The sequence below is a fragment of the Mus musculus genome, chromosome 12 (genome assembly GCF_000001635.26).
Source record: "Mus musculus strain C57BL/6J chromosome 12, GRCm38.p6 C57BL/6J".
Taxonomy (NCBI): Eukaryota; Metazoa; Chordata; class Mammalia; order Rodentia; family Muridae; genus Mus; species Mus musculus.
The window spans coordinates 117,987,997-118,004,756 of NC_000078.6; the positions used below are offsets into that span (position 1 = coordinate 117,987,997).

General features: G+C 41.7%; 1 protein-coding gene across 8 annotated transcripts in view; it reads right to left on the minus strand.

The window, feature by feature from the left end:
• The window catches only part of Dnah11 (dynein, axonemal, heavy chain 11), a 321,062-nt gene that overhangs the window by 110,015 nt on the left and 194,287 nt on the right, over nucleotides 1-16,760 (minus strand). For 7 of the 8 annotated variants that reach the window (NM_010060.3, XM_017314946.2, XM_017314947.2 and 4 more), the window contains one exon: nucleotides 7,133-7,294. In NM_010060.3, coding sequence (NP_034190.3) covers nucleotides 7,133-7,294 — 162 coding nt within the window. Of the gene's footprint in view, nucleotides 1-1,093; nucleotides 1,170-7,132; nucleotides 7,295-16,760 lie in introns of those variants that run through there. The other variant, XM_006515466.4, reaches the window with a different exon arrangement.

The following is a 16,760-nucleotide window of genomic DNA, read 5'->3' on the forward strand; positions in this document are numbered from 1 at the left end:
GCTGAACTTTAGGCAAAAATAATCACTACAAAGTGGGGACACAAAACAAGTGGAGGACTTTATGAGAAGCCATGTCAAACTGAATGAATGGGCAAGCTATCCAAACCACTCATTCTGAGGGTCATTTCTATTCTTATCTGGAGATGTGAACATCAACAACAAAACAAGCATAAGGCAGAACATCTCTCCCCCATCTCCCACCCCCTCCCTCCACCACAGCTCCCCCTCCCCTACTTCCTGCCCCCTGTACTCTCCCCACTCCCCCACATCCCACCCCCTCCCCTCACACCTTCCCTCTCCCCCATCTCCCACCCCTCCCCCACCCTGCAGCTTCCCCACCTCCCACCCCCTCTACTCCCCCCCCCCAACCCCACACAGAGTCCCTGCAGATCGCTTGCAGTCCCTTCCATGTGTCCTCTGTGACTTCTGGAATAGTTAACTTTTTAATTTGTACAGCCACATCTCCCTCATTCTAATGATTATTTATTGCATTCTGTACAAGATGAACCTGGTTCAATTAATCAAGGGAAGCCTAAAAATCAATTAATATGAATTAAATGAGCTACACCAACTCTTTGGAAAGTCACACATAATTTACCAAAGTGTTGTCAATAACGTTCAGGCAGCTCCAGGAAAATTGCACACAAGTGGCCGATGATGCAGTTAAACGTTTCAAACCTGGACCATCAATATTGCAACCAGAAGTGTGAGCAGCACTGCAAAGGACTGCTCCTCTGTGGTGTCCTTAAACACACAGATCCCTAACCTCACGACAGACCCCAAACGTAGGTAAAATCTTCACATAAGTGCACCGTTGGGCTGGTTAAAAATCTCTCACTAGTCACAGAAAGAATGTGTGTTCAAAGCAAAACTCGGGGATACAAAACTTGAATTGTCTTAGATTCCAGGGGACCCAAGATGCATGAGGATTAGCAATTAGTGGACTCAGAAAATAAAATTTATGAGTGTCTATAAATGTCACAGGCATCATATTTCCCTGAGGACTTTATTTTCAAAACAGCTTGGCTCCCATATAACTACGCACAAGTCTGCTCCCATCCTGTCTTGCTTTGACAAGAACTTTCACACATACCTTCCTGGGATACAGACAAACACCTCCTCAGCCAAGTGTAACCTTACAAAGAAAAAAAAGAAAAGCTGGCTTCTGCCCAACCATGATCCTTATGAGGAGGCTCCTCAGCAGCCCTGAATGCTCCTTTTAACAACAGTTTCATTTGTAAATCTCTGATGGAAAGAGTGGCTTCCGGGAGAGCTGGAAGTGGCCCGACACAACTTGTCTCAGTGGGGCAAAATAACTATTGTTATCGGGCTTAACAAAATGGCTCAGCATGGGAGTCTCACGGAGCCAGGGAGCAGCTGGTTGTAATTCACACTGTTTTTCAGAAAACTCTAATCGTTCCAGAACAGACCTCTTTGATGACTGGTCTTCCCTGCATTCTCAATTTGTCACTTTCTCTTATGATAAGGTCAGTAGTGACAGCACTTCCTGACATTAACAGCTGTGGCTTTTAAAAGGGTCATTGTAGAACTACTAATTGCAGTAATTTCATTAGCATAAATTATTTATTCTGCCATTCATTTATCTCCAGTTTTCTTCTGAGGGGGGCGGAGAGGGGCTGCTAAGGGCTGCAGCAACCCAGCGCCGTAGTTCACACTTCCAGAGACGCAGGCAGGACCATCTTTTCTGCCAGATTTGTCCCTTCAGGGGAACCAGTTGACAACACTTTGTAGTCCTTTTGCAGCCAATAGTGGTGAAGGCAAAAATAAAAATAAGCCGAGTGCCATTATGCAATGGCACCTAATCCATGGCTTTCCTGCTAAGATCGCTTTGGGAAGCCATGCTGTCTCTATTGCAAAATTCAATGCACAGATAAGGCTGGGTTTTTCCTTATATAAAGAAAGGAATGTTTATTTTTCCAGTCGTCAGTTAGCTTGCTGTAAACATGGAAACATAAACTCTATGGTGCCTGGTGGGATGGTTCTGCAGCACTGGCTTTCACTGCCATACCAAGTACTCAGGAGGCCACTCTACAAGCCAGCACCCAGCGCCCTTGTTGTGAATGCCAGCAGAGGGTAAATGAAAATCCTGTGAATTTTTTTAAAAAGTATTTTATTTCCTTCCAAGAGCAGCAAAGCAGACTATACCAGTTTATAAAGTGAAATTTGATTTTGGAGAAAGGCAAATGAAAAACGGAAGACAGGAAAGAGTTTGTTGTTTTTTGCTTGCTTTTGTTTGTTTTTGCTAAACCCAGGGCAATATTGTCAGATATTATGTCATAGCCTTGTAGGGAGTCTTGAAATGTTTTCTCAGAAATCATTTGTTGAACTTAAATGTCAAAATACTAAGTTATAAAATGTATTATTTATAATTCACTCTTTCGTGGGTTGGTAAAAGACTGAATTAGATATTCAGGGCAAGAAGGCTTGTTACAGAGAATTTAACACTAAAACAGAGGAACAGTATTCCATTTGAGCACCTTTAAGCCCCTCACAGAGTTCAGTCACCCCAACATAAAGACGGATGAAGCAGAAACAAGGTTTGAATCCTAGGACTTAGGTTACATTTTCCAGGTCTGAAGAATTAAGTGTTCTCCTTGCTTTCTCCTGCCACAAAAGTGGTTTCATTGCATCAATTCTTTTTCCAGGCTTTCTAAATATCTGCACAAATGCAGTAAAGGAAAGCCTGGGCTCTGAGATCCATCCACAGGCTTGAGCATCAGCTGCCATCTGTCACCTATGCAAGGACGGGCCCTTCTTTCTCATGAGGCTGGGATCAGAGAGGTAACCAGTGCAAGTGAGGGTCTACTATCAGAAGAGGTGGCTCCTGGAGACTCCTCCACAACATGGACACATTGAAGTGACTTGGAATTAATGCAATGAAGAGTCCAGAGGAAATTCAGGAAAGCCCATTTTCTCATCTATCCATCTATCCATCCATCCTCCATCCATTTATCCTTCATCCATCCTCCACCCACCCACCTATCCATCCAGTGTGTGTTTTGCATCACACATAAGTGTGTACCAGAAGTTGATGTTGAGGTCTACCTTAATCACTCTCTACCTATTATAGACTGTTTCAGTTGAACCTAGAGCACATTGATTCAGATCATTTAGGTAGCCGGCTTCCTCTGGGAATCCCCTTTCTCTGTCTCTCTAGTGCTTCCATCCCCACCCAGAATTCATGTGGGTGCTAGAATCAGAACTACACACACACACACACACACACACACACACACTTGTGTGGCAAGTGCTTGGTACCCATTAAGTCATCTCCCCAGCCCCAGATAACCCTTCCCTGTGGGAAGATAAGGCAGGAGATATTGTGGCTGGTGAGGCTAACACATCCCCCAAAGCCACAAAACTATGAATTTTTATGTAGAGCTGGTTCTAGCTGAACAATACACACAGATCCCAAACAGCTATAAGAACCGGACCCTGCTTTCATGGGTGATAGGATTCCTAATCTTTAGAAAGCTGAAAAAACAAAAACAAAAACAAAAAACCCTGTTGGGAAAACAGTATTCTTTAAAAAACTGTATTCTATATTTGCCTAATAGGCACAGAGCACTACATATATAATGACGTACACACAGAGCTAAAGATGATGATGGAGAAGGGTGTGAACCGTGATGGGGCTTTCCCACCAATTTGAAGATAGAAGCTGAGGCTAGGATGAAGTTTAGGCAGATCCCTAAGATCTTCCTTTGGTTTTGTCTTGGTACTTCAAAATGGCTTTAGTGTAACTACTGTGTAGGAAGCTAGATATTCTAAAAGGACGTGCACACACCTCTCCTCAGCTATCAGACTAATGAAACAACAGATCCCAAAGAATTAGAATTGGCCCTGGAATCATACTGTAGGGAAAGGCTGAAGATACTGTGACAGCCACCAGAAAGAGAGTATTCCTACAACTTATAAGACACATGGCAAGTGAGACACTGAAGGGGCCATGGTGGGCAGGGCCACACTTGGACCAGGACTTTCTAATCAGGTAAAGCACATGCAGTCTATTTAAACCTAACCTTATGCTAGTAGCTTTAAGCTGGACTCAGGATTTCTCTCTTTAATGTTCTCACCAATGTAAACAAAGTCTCTTTTCTGTTTCCACATTCCGTGTGTCTTTATTCTTTGTGTTGAGTATGCACAGCTAAACCTAGATCATTAGGGCTACCAACAGGATCCAAGATTCTACTTGAAAAGTTATCGTATTGTCCGCATGGTCAACTTCGGACTTTATAAGTTAACACTTGTAATTGACATTTCAATGAAAGAATTGTGGCCCAAATCATCAATATAGCATAGTTATCACTGACGCAATAAATGTAATGCCCCTCCTGTTTGGCACAAGGAGTGTGTGTGTGTGTGTGTGTGTGTGTGTGTGTATACATGTAGTCACACACATGTGTAGGCACTGGAGAAGCATCAAGTCTAAATCTGACAGAAAGGTAACTTCTATTTGAGTGGATCACCCCTGCCATTCTGTGCTACACCTTCTAAGGTAGGGGATGCAGACATGGCAGCAGCACCACATTTAACTGTAATAGTGGCGTGGCATTGAGCCCTCACTGCAGTGTCATTACTTCAGGAGGGCAGACCTTCCTTCCTCTGTCAGTCAGATATCATGCCCAAGTGACATGGGCTGCTTCTGTCCTCAAATCCTGCAACAGAATTCCCCCTCCCCTGTCAGCTCATATTTTAAATTTACATTAAAACATGTCCTTTCATATGACCCTGATTTCGAGAATGCCTAAGGCTCACTTTGCCTTAAAGAAACCAAAACCAATGTTTTTCTCTTACGTTCCCAATACCATCTACTTTTTTGCTCCATGCATTCCTAACTGGAGCCTGTGCACTAACCATCACATCCCCAACTTGCTTCCATCTGCACCTTCAACCCTACTCCTAGTGGTATGCAAGACTTTCCCTCCCTCCTGCCTTATATTGCCTCTTCCTACCTCACTGCAAGAGGCAGCGCATATTGACAGGAGTGTCTGATGAGCAACACAGTGACTGACACTTAGGTGTCAGACTGCTTTTATGTCCTTTATTTGTCAGCTGTCATTTAGTTCCGTATCAGGTAACAGGAAAAAAAATAGCATACCCATTCAGTTAGATGCAGTCAGGGCTGTGGGCTGCCTCAGCCCTGAGTATGTACTGATGTCAACATATATAACATGGCTTGTCTATGGCCAAAAGGGGTCACCTTGTTTGTATAAGTACCTTCCACTCATCCAATGAGGTCAATAATTAAGAAGTGACAAAATTATGCCGATAACTTTCAGTCTTGCTGATGGAAATTAAGACTAAAAAAGCAATCAAATTAGCACTCATTCAAAAATGTAAAAGCTGTTTCTGACCTCTACAGAAAAGATACCACATGGTTTTAGGGGAATGTGGTCCCACAGTACTCTGAATTATAATTAGTGCTTCCCGTGTGACAAATCAGGAAGGTGGGAGGGTTAAATCAGCACCTTATAATGAAAGGAAATCATCTGGCTGATTGTTAGCAGGCAGAATTCAGCTTGATGGGAAGGCTGAAGTGCTAAGAAAAGTATTCCTATTTGACACCCAGGATCCTATAGGAGGCGGCATGACACCGTCAGATAGACCACAGCACCTTGTGCAGCCCTCGGGACTGCAAAGCCCGCCTCATCCAGCAGGTGTCAATAGTCCTGGCCAGGCTGAGATGCTGCTCCGCTGGAGAAAGCAGACACAGACACAGGACAGCAAAGACTGGCAGGCTGTGAGGCTGTGCGTGTGCTTCTCTGGAGCTGCTAGCTTGGATCTCCTACCAACCGAGGAGAATCAAAACTCCATTCAGAAACCAGCCCACTTCTTTTGTTCCAAGTTTGATAAAAATGAACCAAGGAAACTAGAAATCTGCTAGTAGTATGTGGCATTGATTCCTGTAGAATCAGAACTTCCAACCTCTCTTCTCAGCTGTTGGAAGATAAGATGATGCCCCAGTATTTCAACAACATTAAAGAACCTGAAGATTGTCCTAGGGGCTGGGAGTAACACTTAACACTACTTTTATCATAACTAATGGCTCTCTAGATGTGCAGATCTAATTCCTACCCCCCCCCCAACTTCAGAAGACTTGACTTTTCTTTTCTTTTCTTTTCTTTTCTTTTCTCTTTTCTCTTTTCTCTTTTCTCTTTTCTTTTCTTTTCTTTTCGTTTCTTTTCTTTTCTTTTTTCTTGTTTCCTTGTGCGTGTACTTGTCACATGATTGTGGAAGAGAGAAGGAGAGAGGAGGCAGGCATGTGCTCCCACCCCAGATGTGTTTGCCATGTTAAATGTTGCTTCCCCCTGCAGTCCAGTGATCAACAGATTCATAGACATGTTTAGGGGAGAAAGAAAACCTGTATGCAGCAGTGAATGCTTTTCACCACTCCCAAGCTACACACACCCATAGGGTTACGCCCTTTTTAAGGAGACGCAAAGGAAAAATAACATGCCACGCAATAAAGACAGCGGCATAGTAACCGTCAATCTCATAAACATACCCAGACTCTAACCATCTGGCCACCCGAGGACACGCTATTTAACAAAGTGCCATAATGTTTCTTTGGATGTGGGTGATCATGGCTCCTGGAGTAAGGGAGAGGGTGAGAACTTACGACATTACTTAAGTGTCCCCAATCAATTTTGGCTTAGAGAGAGCCACTTCCACTAATTCTGGGTCTATTCTAGGCACTCCCACCTTATTGCTCAATGGGAGGTGAGGGCAAAGCTCTCTGGGAGTCACATTCTAACACAATCTCTCTAATCAGAAAGGATCCTGGCCTCAACTCCACTGGGAAATCGGAAGGCTTGATTCAGTTGCTTTCTTTATTCTTCAAACCTACTTTTTTCACACAGACATTTAAAAACGTATTTGGAGATACCAAACTCATCAAGAAGTGACAAAGATAACTTATAACCCCATAAGGCCAGAATCCCACCCCCAACAATGCACAAAACCCAGATACAATGAAAAGCAACATAAAAGAAGAGATACATATTTGATACAGAGATTGCGAAACTGAAAGTGGCTGACCGAGCTTCCTGCCAATAGTGTACTGAGACTTGTGCACGCTGGGTACCTACCTCAGGCTGACGCAACGTACCTCAATCCCCTCAATTTCTTCGATGAACCTCCTGCTGACTGAGACCAGAGCCTCCTGTGGCCATTCATGAAACCAGTCAATAGCTGTGCAGTTAACTATGGCTGGGAACTTCCGGGCTCTAACTCGCAGTGTGTGGCCAACCGGTGAGAAACAAAAAACCATCTGTAGGGGTGAGGGGGGACAGGTCAGAAACAACAGAGGGATGAGTGTGCCAAGCAGTACACTGAAGTCTCAGACAATGAGGAAGGGGGCAAGGCCAGACACACTAATCAGCTACCCCAGCCCAGGCAGCAAGGTGCAAGGTAGCATTGACTTTCAGAGTGGCGGTGCCACAGGGCAGGCAGAAGTACAGTTGTGCTTTCCTCAAAATGTGGCCCCTCTTCTCTCAAGCATAGCTCATGATTCCCTTTGGGAGTGGGACATTTTACTTGTTCCCTAACACAAGCCACATAAAAATAAGTCACCATGATCGTCAACATTTCTACCTGCAAATTCCTTCTGTTACATGATTCAGTAGGTTTCACAAAGCTGAAATACCTTTTCAACGCAAAGTATAAAACAATAAAATAAAGCCAGATTTATCATCACAAATGACATCAATTTCTGTTTGCATTTAAAATAAAAAGTATCTTCTTTAGTTCTCACCTGAGATTTTTCAGAGAAAAATTTAAAACTTGGGTAGCATGTTTCTGCTAAGAAAAGTTTTTTTCTTACTAGCTAATGATTTAAAAGTTAATTAATATCTGAATAAGCCATTGTTCTGTGTTTGGGATCTGCCAGGGATCAGTTCCAGGATCCCTAACATACCCACAGGTTTTCCAAACACTTATATGAAAAGTATATTGCTTTCACAGGTCAAACCTATTATCCTTCAACCACCTATTAGTCCTTCCTGTTAGGATTACTTATTGCCCCTAAGACAAGGTAAACAGTGTAGGGAGTTGTTATTCTGTGCTATTTAGGGAATCAAGACAATAAAAAGAAGTATGTACACACTCGGTACGGTTATATGCACACTCCGTACAGTTGTGTTCCTCTTCAAATATTTTCACTGCACAGCTGGTGGGATTCATGGATGGGGACATGACAGTCAGAGGATCCAGTCGTGTATTTGTATACTCTCTCTAGACACAGGGATTCATCGGTAGAGCCTGAGGTTGGTTGCAATATCATGTCACAGACAGTGGATGGGAGGAACTCTTCATTGTCAGCACAGTAGGTGTGACCATTCAAGGGTCCTGAGCTTTAGAGGACCACCATTAGAAGTGTAAGCTCAGGGAAAGCATGAAGACACAGGAGACTGCAAGGATTCATTATGCACCCCCATCCCTGCCACCACTGCTATATACTTGAAAACTAGGTTATCTGTCAGCTGGGAAAGGCCCGAGTGGACAGTATCTCTTTTCTCTTCTTAGGACAGGTTGATGGTAGAAAATGAGACCCTCCTGGTTCCAAGGCTGAGCTCAAGACCATGGTCAGCCAATGGATGCTGTCACTGACTCAGAAGATATTTTTTTTTTGCTACTTATGATATTTTAAAATCCTTGTGAGAAAAAAAATCTTAGCATATATCAACCTGTACAATACCTCATTTAACAGGTTTATTTGCTATAGTTAACATTTCAAGACAGAACGCTAATATCTATTTTTTTCTACTATGATTACATTGTTAAATTGTATCAGTGTGTAAAATGGATGGTGCTATCAGCTGTGGGCAGAATGTACATCTCTTGAACTTTTTCATCATTTATGAGTTAAACTTTTATCTGTCTACAGAGACTTCCTCACAGTCTCCTGAGTCTATGGCAGACACTGTACCAGCTTCTACAAGTTTAATTCAGAGCATATAGTATAAGCAGACTATGCAGTATTGGCTAATCTGAAATGAGCTTAGCATTATGACATCAAAGGTCATCTATGGTGTGGCAAATGTCTACAGTAGAACAATATTCCATTGTTTATATCTATTTCCCCCTTATTTGCCCATATATTTTTTTGGTTGCTTCCTGAAAGCATATATTGCTGAGCTGTCCTGTTAGACTTCCCGATGCTTGGACTTTACTATAATACATAGTCACTTCTCAGAGCATCTTTTGAGAGCCATGGGTCTTCTTTATCTAGTGCCCAGCCCAGTGTGAAATTATATGATGATGATCCTTGTTTAGTTATTTACTAGTAGCAAGACACAAAAAAATATCTCTAATTCTAGAAAACAAAAACAGATTGTTGAAAGACTTTGTTATATTATCTTTCAGTAAATAATTCAGGCACATAAAGTAACACAATAAGATCACTTTTCCCCAAGGCTGAATAAATGTGATTCAGACACCATTCTTAAGAGTCAACAATATGCCACTGATGAGGATAGAAGTAGATTAAATATAGAAGTCATGGGAAAATACTTGGAACCTCAAGTATGAGATTTCTCTGCCTCTGCTGTACTCAAATGAAATTTGTGAAATCATGCCAGTCAAAGAGAATCAGTTGTGGAAAGTCACCATCTTGAGAAAAGAAGAGAAATCCTTGAATATGGGGAGAAGAAACAGCTGGAAAGAGAAATTTAAGACCTTAACTGTAATTTAAAAAATTAGACATTGTCACCAAGGTTTTCTTAGAACATGTAATATTTGAGTAATCAATTTACAACTAACGTCAGGAAAATAATGAATATATGATCATCAATATCATGGAAAATGTGGGTACCATGTGATGTTGAGGAGGAAGAACTTTGAGAGGAAACTTAATCTTACCTTACACTATGCAATGCTCAGCTCAAAATGTCTGGACTTAGCTCTTCCAGGTCAATCTACTACTCATAGGACAGCAGGCTAGTTTGACTTTGCCATTGAAATACTTAAGGGAATAATTTGCAATATCTCATTTTTCTCTTTAATTATGTATATGTGTGGATATGTGCATGTCTGTACAGATGACCAAAAGTGGTTGTGAGCTACTCTGCATGAGCGATAGGAATCCAACTCTAGTCCTGGGTAAGAGAGTTTGTGCTCTCACTGGCTGAGACAGCTTCCAGCTTCAGTTTTATTTGTATCTTGGGACCTGGCCTTGCTATGAAACATTGGCTGTCTGGAGATCACTCTGTATAAACCCATGGCAATTCTCCTTTCTAATTCCCAAGCGCTGGGACTATGGTATACACCACCGCATCTGGTCACCTTTTCAAGAACTTTGTAGTTGGTCAAGTACTCACAGAATTGAAACTTTTGATAATTTTAGGAATCATAAATCATCTAACTAGTACCAGGAAACTCAATTGTAGAAATATACTTGCTCATTCACAGCTCCTATGAAGTGATTGGAAGGATGTTGTTAGCTTGAGGCTTCGACTGTTAACTCAATTTAGTGTTCAGGGGTGTCTAGCTTTAATCAGAGAGTACAGAGTACTCCTGCCAATCCCCTCCTCCATTTTTTAGGCAACAGTACTCTATGAGGTTTTCCAGGAGGCCATGAAAATGCTACAACTATAGGTTACTTTCTTTTTTAATTTTTCTTCTAAAGATGGTCTGCACAACTTTCCAATAACCTGTAGAAAGCCCACAGGAAAAATATTTTCTGTTAGGGCGCTGATGGCCATTTGAATAGCGTTCTCACTATATCCTCAATCACTTTAGGTGGGATTAACACAAAGAAGGATATTTTCTAAGAAATAAAAAAAATTGGCCATAACTCAGTATTTCAGACCCTACTGATATGCGTATGTGTGCTCAGTTTAGAACTTTACATGTAAGGGAGTTAGTTGACATCTGAGGCATCTAGCTGGGTGTACATGCTGGGGCTGGAGTGCGGGTACGGGCGTTTCGCAGACTCCCATGGAAGCCCAGGGAATAGCTCAGCTATGAGGAGGTCTCACACACCTTTTCTCACAAACGCTAACCCTTTGTTAGGTATCGTCTTTGAGTTAGACATAATTTTTAATAATAAATTTTATGATTGGTCACATATATGGTGTGTGTGCATGTGTGTGTATGGGTAAACATGTGTGTGTGTGTGCTACAGCATGTGTGTGAAAGTCAGAGAACAACTTTGCAAAGTTACTTTTCTTCTACTTTCACATGGGTCCCAGGGATTGAACTCATGTTGGCGGGCTTGATGGTAGATACTTTACCAGCTTCTATTGTTATTGTTAGTATTAGCATTAGTATTAGCATTCATGAAATAAGATACCTGAGTTAAAATAGAGATGTTGAACTAACATCTCTACTCATGTATGAGCAAGACAGGAAAGCCTAGATACTGAAGTGTCCAAATGACTGTACTCTATACCTCTATCTGGAGACTATGTATGTACCCAGAGCTGGAAACTGTTTAAACAGGATCCCAAAGGAATAGTCAGATTCATCCCACCACAGTAGCTCTGCCACATCTGTTTGGAAACACCCTGCTACATAAACATTAGTCAGGTCTCCACAAGACAAGAATTCGACTGCAGTAAGCCCACAAGCCATATTGCAAGGGGTGCTAATCAACAAGGTTTGGGGAGGGAAGCAGGGTTCAGAATTAGATTATCATTGCCTTGAAGTAGATCTCAAGTTAGTGTGTGTTAGGGAAAAGAACCCCACCCCTTACCTGAATTCAGTTTGGCTACCTTTAAGGAAGTACCTAGATTCAACGCAATGCAATAGTCATCTGTCCTGCAAAGGTGTGCCTGACAATGCCAAATGAACCATCAGTGGGGACAGGAAGAAACGCACCAGGATAGAAACCAAGTTAAATGCTGCAGGCAGCTGTACTGTTCCTAACACCAAATTCTTCCAAGTACAAAAGCAAACCCCGAAATCACTATATACGCATCTCGGCAGCTCTGACATTTGGGTGTCAGATGTCAAGAACTTGCTTTTGGGATCTATACCATACAATTTTCTACTTTTTTTTTTCTGTCCCCACACAGGTGCTATGACTCAATTGTGATAACCCACATTTCACCACGCTTTGTAACATGTTTCAATTTCCTGTAGATACAATCCCTCCTTGAGTACGAATTTATTTGTGTATTGCTAACAGGACTCAGGCCATTTCATCTCCTAATGGAAATTTGAATTGCTCCAGTCACTGTATTTTTTTCCAGCTGAAGTAGTTTATTCTCAGGTAGAAGGAATCCTCCCACATATTTACTTCCAAAGCATCTATCCATAACTTATGTTTGCATTTATCATCCAAAGCCCCAGTATATTTCAAGAATAATAAACCTCGAGTCTTGCTGAGGCAGCCCCTATAGAATGGGGCTTTATTACAGAACGCATTCTCTGTTTGAAAACTGTCACTTTATCATCCTCCTCATGCCTTCTTACGGCATCCTCCATCTAACCAGCTTTTAATTTCAATTCTTTTTAAAAGATCCAACAGCGTGTGCACATAAGACACTTGGATGTGAGCTTCTTCTGCTTTAGACAGCGTACAATAAAGTCATCTCAGAACTTCTGATCTGGTAACACTGAGCATTTCAGAGTTCACTTGAAAGTAATTTTGGTGCCAGAGAATTCAATTCACTTTGATTCTTTAATATTCTCTTTCTCCCTCTCTCTCTCTCTCTCTCTCTCTCTCTCTCTCTCTCTCTCTCTCTCTCTCTGTGTGTGTGTGTGTGTGTGTGTGTGTGTACATGGATAAGCTTGTAGCACAGGGTGTATGTCTGTCCTTGACTTCTGCCTTCTTTGAGACAGGTCTTCCTGTTGTTTGTTGTTGCTGCATAAGCCAGGCTAGCTGGCTCAAGAACTTGTGGGGATTGGTCTCCGCCTCCCTTCTCACTGTAGGAGTGCTGGGATTACAGGCCTTTGCTACTGCATTCAGCTTTAGGTGGGCTCTGGGATTTGAACTCAAGTCCTCACATTTGTACGGAAAGTGCTTAACCTACTAGATCATCTCTTTAGCTCCTATTTCCATTTTTTTTTTTTTAAACAAGGAAATCATTGTACTGACAAAGAATGTGCGTGCAGTCTGCATAGCATCCAACCCTGAGGAATTCATCTAACCCTGAGAAGGCCAGGTGGGAGGAGGCGCTCCTTCCTCTGGCTGTTTGTTCCTGGGATTGCAGTGATCACGGACAGCTTTGGAGGTTAATCTGCAGGCCCTTAATGCAATCCTTCATTTTTGTTAGTTTGTAATTAGGTCAGTATCTGAGACATCTCATGCAGTTTCTGGTGGCACCACTGTTGGAGCAGCTGGCACTATTATCGCACCATCTTCCACGTGTATTCCAGCATAGTATTTCTGCTGGAAATACTATGAACACAGACTGCTTTTCTAAATGCAAAGTACATTCTGTGTAACGTGACCTTTGTTCTGAGACTGAGCCTTTCACTGCCAGTGTTAAAAGTTTCTTTTAGAGGTTTATGGGGACAGCTAGGTGATTCACATCCTTGCTTTGCAAGCAGGAGAACTTTAGTTCAACCCCTAGAAATCACCCATATGAAGAAGCCAGGTGTGGTGGTACAGGCTCACAATTCCAGTGCTGAGTAGGCAGAGGTGGGAGGATTTCTAGAGCTCATGGGCGAGCCGGTCTAGCCTACTTAGAGACCTTCAGGCCAGTGAGACCCTGCCTCAAAGAAAGAAAGAAAGAAAGAAAGAAAGAGAGAGAGAGAGAGAGAGAGAGAGAGAGAGAGAGAGAGAGAGAGAGAAAGAAGAAGAGAAGGAAAAGAACAATGTAGATAGCACCTGAAGAGTGATACCCAAAACTGTTCTCTGGCATCCACATCTTATACATACGCTAATGTACCCATACATACATTCATCTAAATGCACATGAGCACTCTTTCCCATATGTGCATTTACACACACACTCACACACACACACAGACACACACACACAATTTCGAGTATAGAATAGCAGAGAAGACATCTACTTTTTAGTGATTCCCTCAGTGAAATCTTTATCACTTGGCTTTCTGTTAAGGCAGCCAATCTCCTTCTCATTTATAGATGTAAGTTCATAGTACTTACAGTAACTATTAGACCAATGACTGTTGTCCTTACCGAGAGGTGGGCTACAGATGGGCTGGGGCTGGGCTGTCATACTCCTGTCATCTCCCTGGGACATATCACAGGACCCCAATAAATACATGCTGAATGACAAATGGCTAAATGGTAGCTGTTCGGAAGCTACATTTGGGCAAACAGAATACTAATATGTGTGTCATAATTTTTTGAGGTTGTTCTGGCTTATCACATATCAAAGTTTGTGAAGCTCAGATATACAGCACAAGACAGTGTGGTGGGTGGCTTGAGTAGGATTACCCCTCCTAGGCTCTTGTGGTTGAATACTTAGTCCCCAGTTGGTAGTGATACTGAGGAAGGTTACGGACCCTTGAGGAGGTGGAGAATAGGAGGAGGAAGTCTGTCACTGGGTTAGGCTTTGAGGATTTATAGCCTAATCCCACTTCTTCTCTCCCCCACCCCACCCCCCATCTTTCCCAGCCACCTCTCTGCTTCCTGTTCTGGCTGGTTCCCTTTCCTGTTTCCATGTTTTCTCTGTCATGAAGGATTCCATGCCTCTGTGGTCATAAGCCAAAGCAAATACCCTTTCTCCTCTAAAGTATTTTAGATTTGGTATTTTATCACAACAACAGAAAATTAACTGATACAGACAGCATCTTTTGTCTCCTTGATTTCATTGCAATTTACCAACAATCATAGAAAATGGGGAAACACAGTGGTGGTTCCAACAAGCAAGGCTCTAGAAAAACAGGGACCTAACCCTAGGCAGCCAGCCCTTGGCTTTCTCTTCGTCAATGTGAGTTAGAATCTAGTTAGAATCCTGGGCAGGAGGGCTGCCAATAGCACTCCCTAGATGGAGCCTTGCTCCATGATCATGTTGTAGAAGTACTCAGAGCAGGGGCTATTGGGAAGAGACTGGGTTGTGAGGACTCTGATTTGATCAGTATATCAGTTCATTTACAATCTGACAATCTGGTTAAAGAAGCTGAGATATTTTAGGAGGCGGGTACAGTGGGCAGGGGCAGGTCACTGAGTTCTTACTTTAGAAGGGTTGTCTTGTCTTCAGAACCTCAACACTCTAGCGCTTTGGCTCCTGGCCACCATGAGGTGACTACCTCTGTCCCATCATGTGCTTCCCACCATAGAGTTCTGCCCAAGTCAATATGGATGACAGCCACAAAAACTATAATCCTTTGCCTTTCTAACTTTTTCCTCAGGCATTTTGACTTAGTGATGGACAGCTGACTCATTGTTCATAGGTGAGCAAATCAACTGGACCTAAGGAGATTCTTAGATATTGTATCCTATATATGTAGGTATTTAATTTAATACATGAGATAGGTAACACTTCATAAAATGGTTGGCTAGAAGAGAGATTATATAATTACAGGCTTGGGTAATTTTTCATGATGAAAATATAATATTTTCTAATATTATCATATTTTCTAAATATTTTATTAGACACTTTCTAATAAATAATATTTAGAATAAATCACATTTGCCTTAAATGGTTTATTCTATGTATCAAATTCCTGAAATATTTTACTTTTTTTCTAGGTAGGCCTTCAAACCTAAAAAACATTAAATAAAAAATAAAGGAAAGGGAAAAGTTACCTAAAGCCTTCCTGAATTTACATTCATTAAATGTAAATATAGATACAGTATTTATATATAGTAAACTTGGATACAATTTATCAGTATGCTATCTTTAGATGATATAATTAAAGATAGTTTTTATTTTCTTTATGTGGCTCTTTATTTTTACATTCTCTACAATGACTTTATGTTTCTTATATTATCAGCAATGAATCACTCTATATGCCTAGATAGCCAGTCAGATAATGAAATGTACAGATACCTAAATCTGGACACAGAGTAGAGGTTGGTAAATAAGCCAAGTGCTGCCCATATCACAGGGCCAGGAAAGAAAACAAAATGAAGTTTCTTGGGTTAATCCAAGCCCACAAGAGGAGAGATGAAATTGATGTTTTTCTAGTACAAGATGAGGACCCCATAGGGAGTTTCATACTACATAAGCTCAGACCACTGCTCCTCTGCAGCAATCCAAGGACATGCATTGAATCACTGGTAATAGGGAATAGTCTGTGGACTCAGAAGACAACCTCTATGTGCCAATAGATTCTCTCAGTCCTGCATTTCCAACAAACCAATGCTTAGTGGTTAGCATGGGTAATGGGTGGGACCAGCAATCCCTGTGGCACAGTTAGCTCCTGTCTAGTCAGGAGCACAGGCAAAAAAGATACCAACTCATCAGAAATCCAATCTGTAGCCTGAACTGATAAACTGCACAGTCTGTGAAAACATCAGAGTAACGTGGGCGGCTTTTTAAGATAACAGAGATGAAGGCTATATGTAGAGATTATGAAGACTAAAGCTGTCATTTAATTGGAAAGCTGGCAGGTGGTCTGTTTTTGCATACCAGTTCTCTGGGTGAAGAGATCAGCAGATTGAGGAGTGCACAAGCAGGTCTCTATCTCAGCAAGACTTGCTTGTATGTGGAATGAAAGAAATGCATAACGACTGGTGGTTATAAAAATTTTTATGAAGATCCAGAACAGCAGGGTGTTAATATTAACTATGGTAATATTAATAAGTCCAGGAAAAAAACCTATGTAATTATCTCAATAGACACTGGAAAGGACTTCAGGAGAGACTTCCTTGA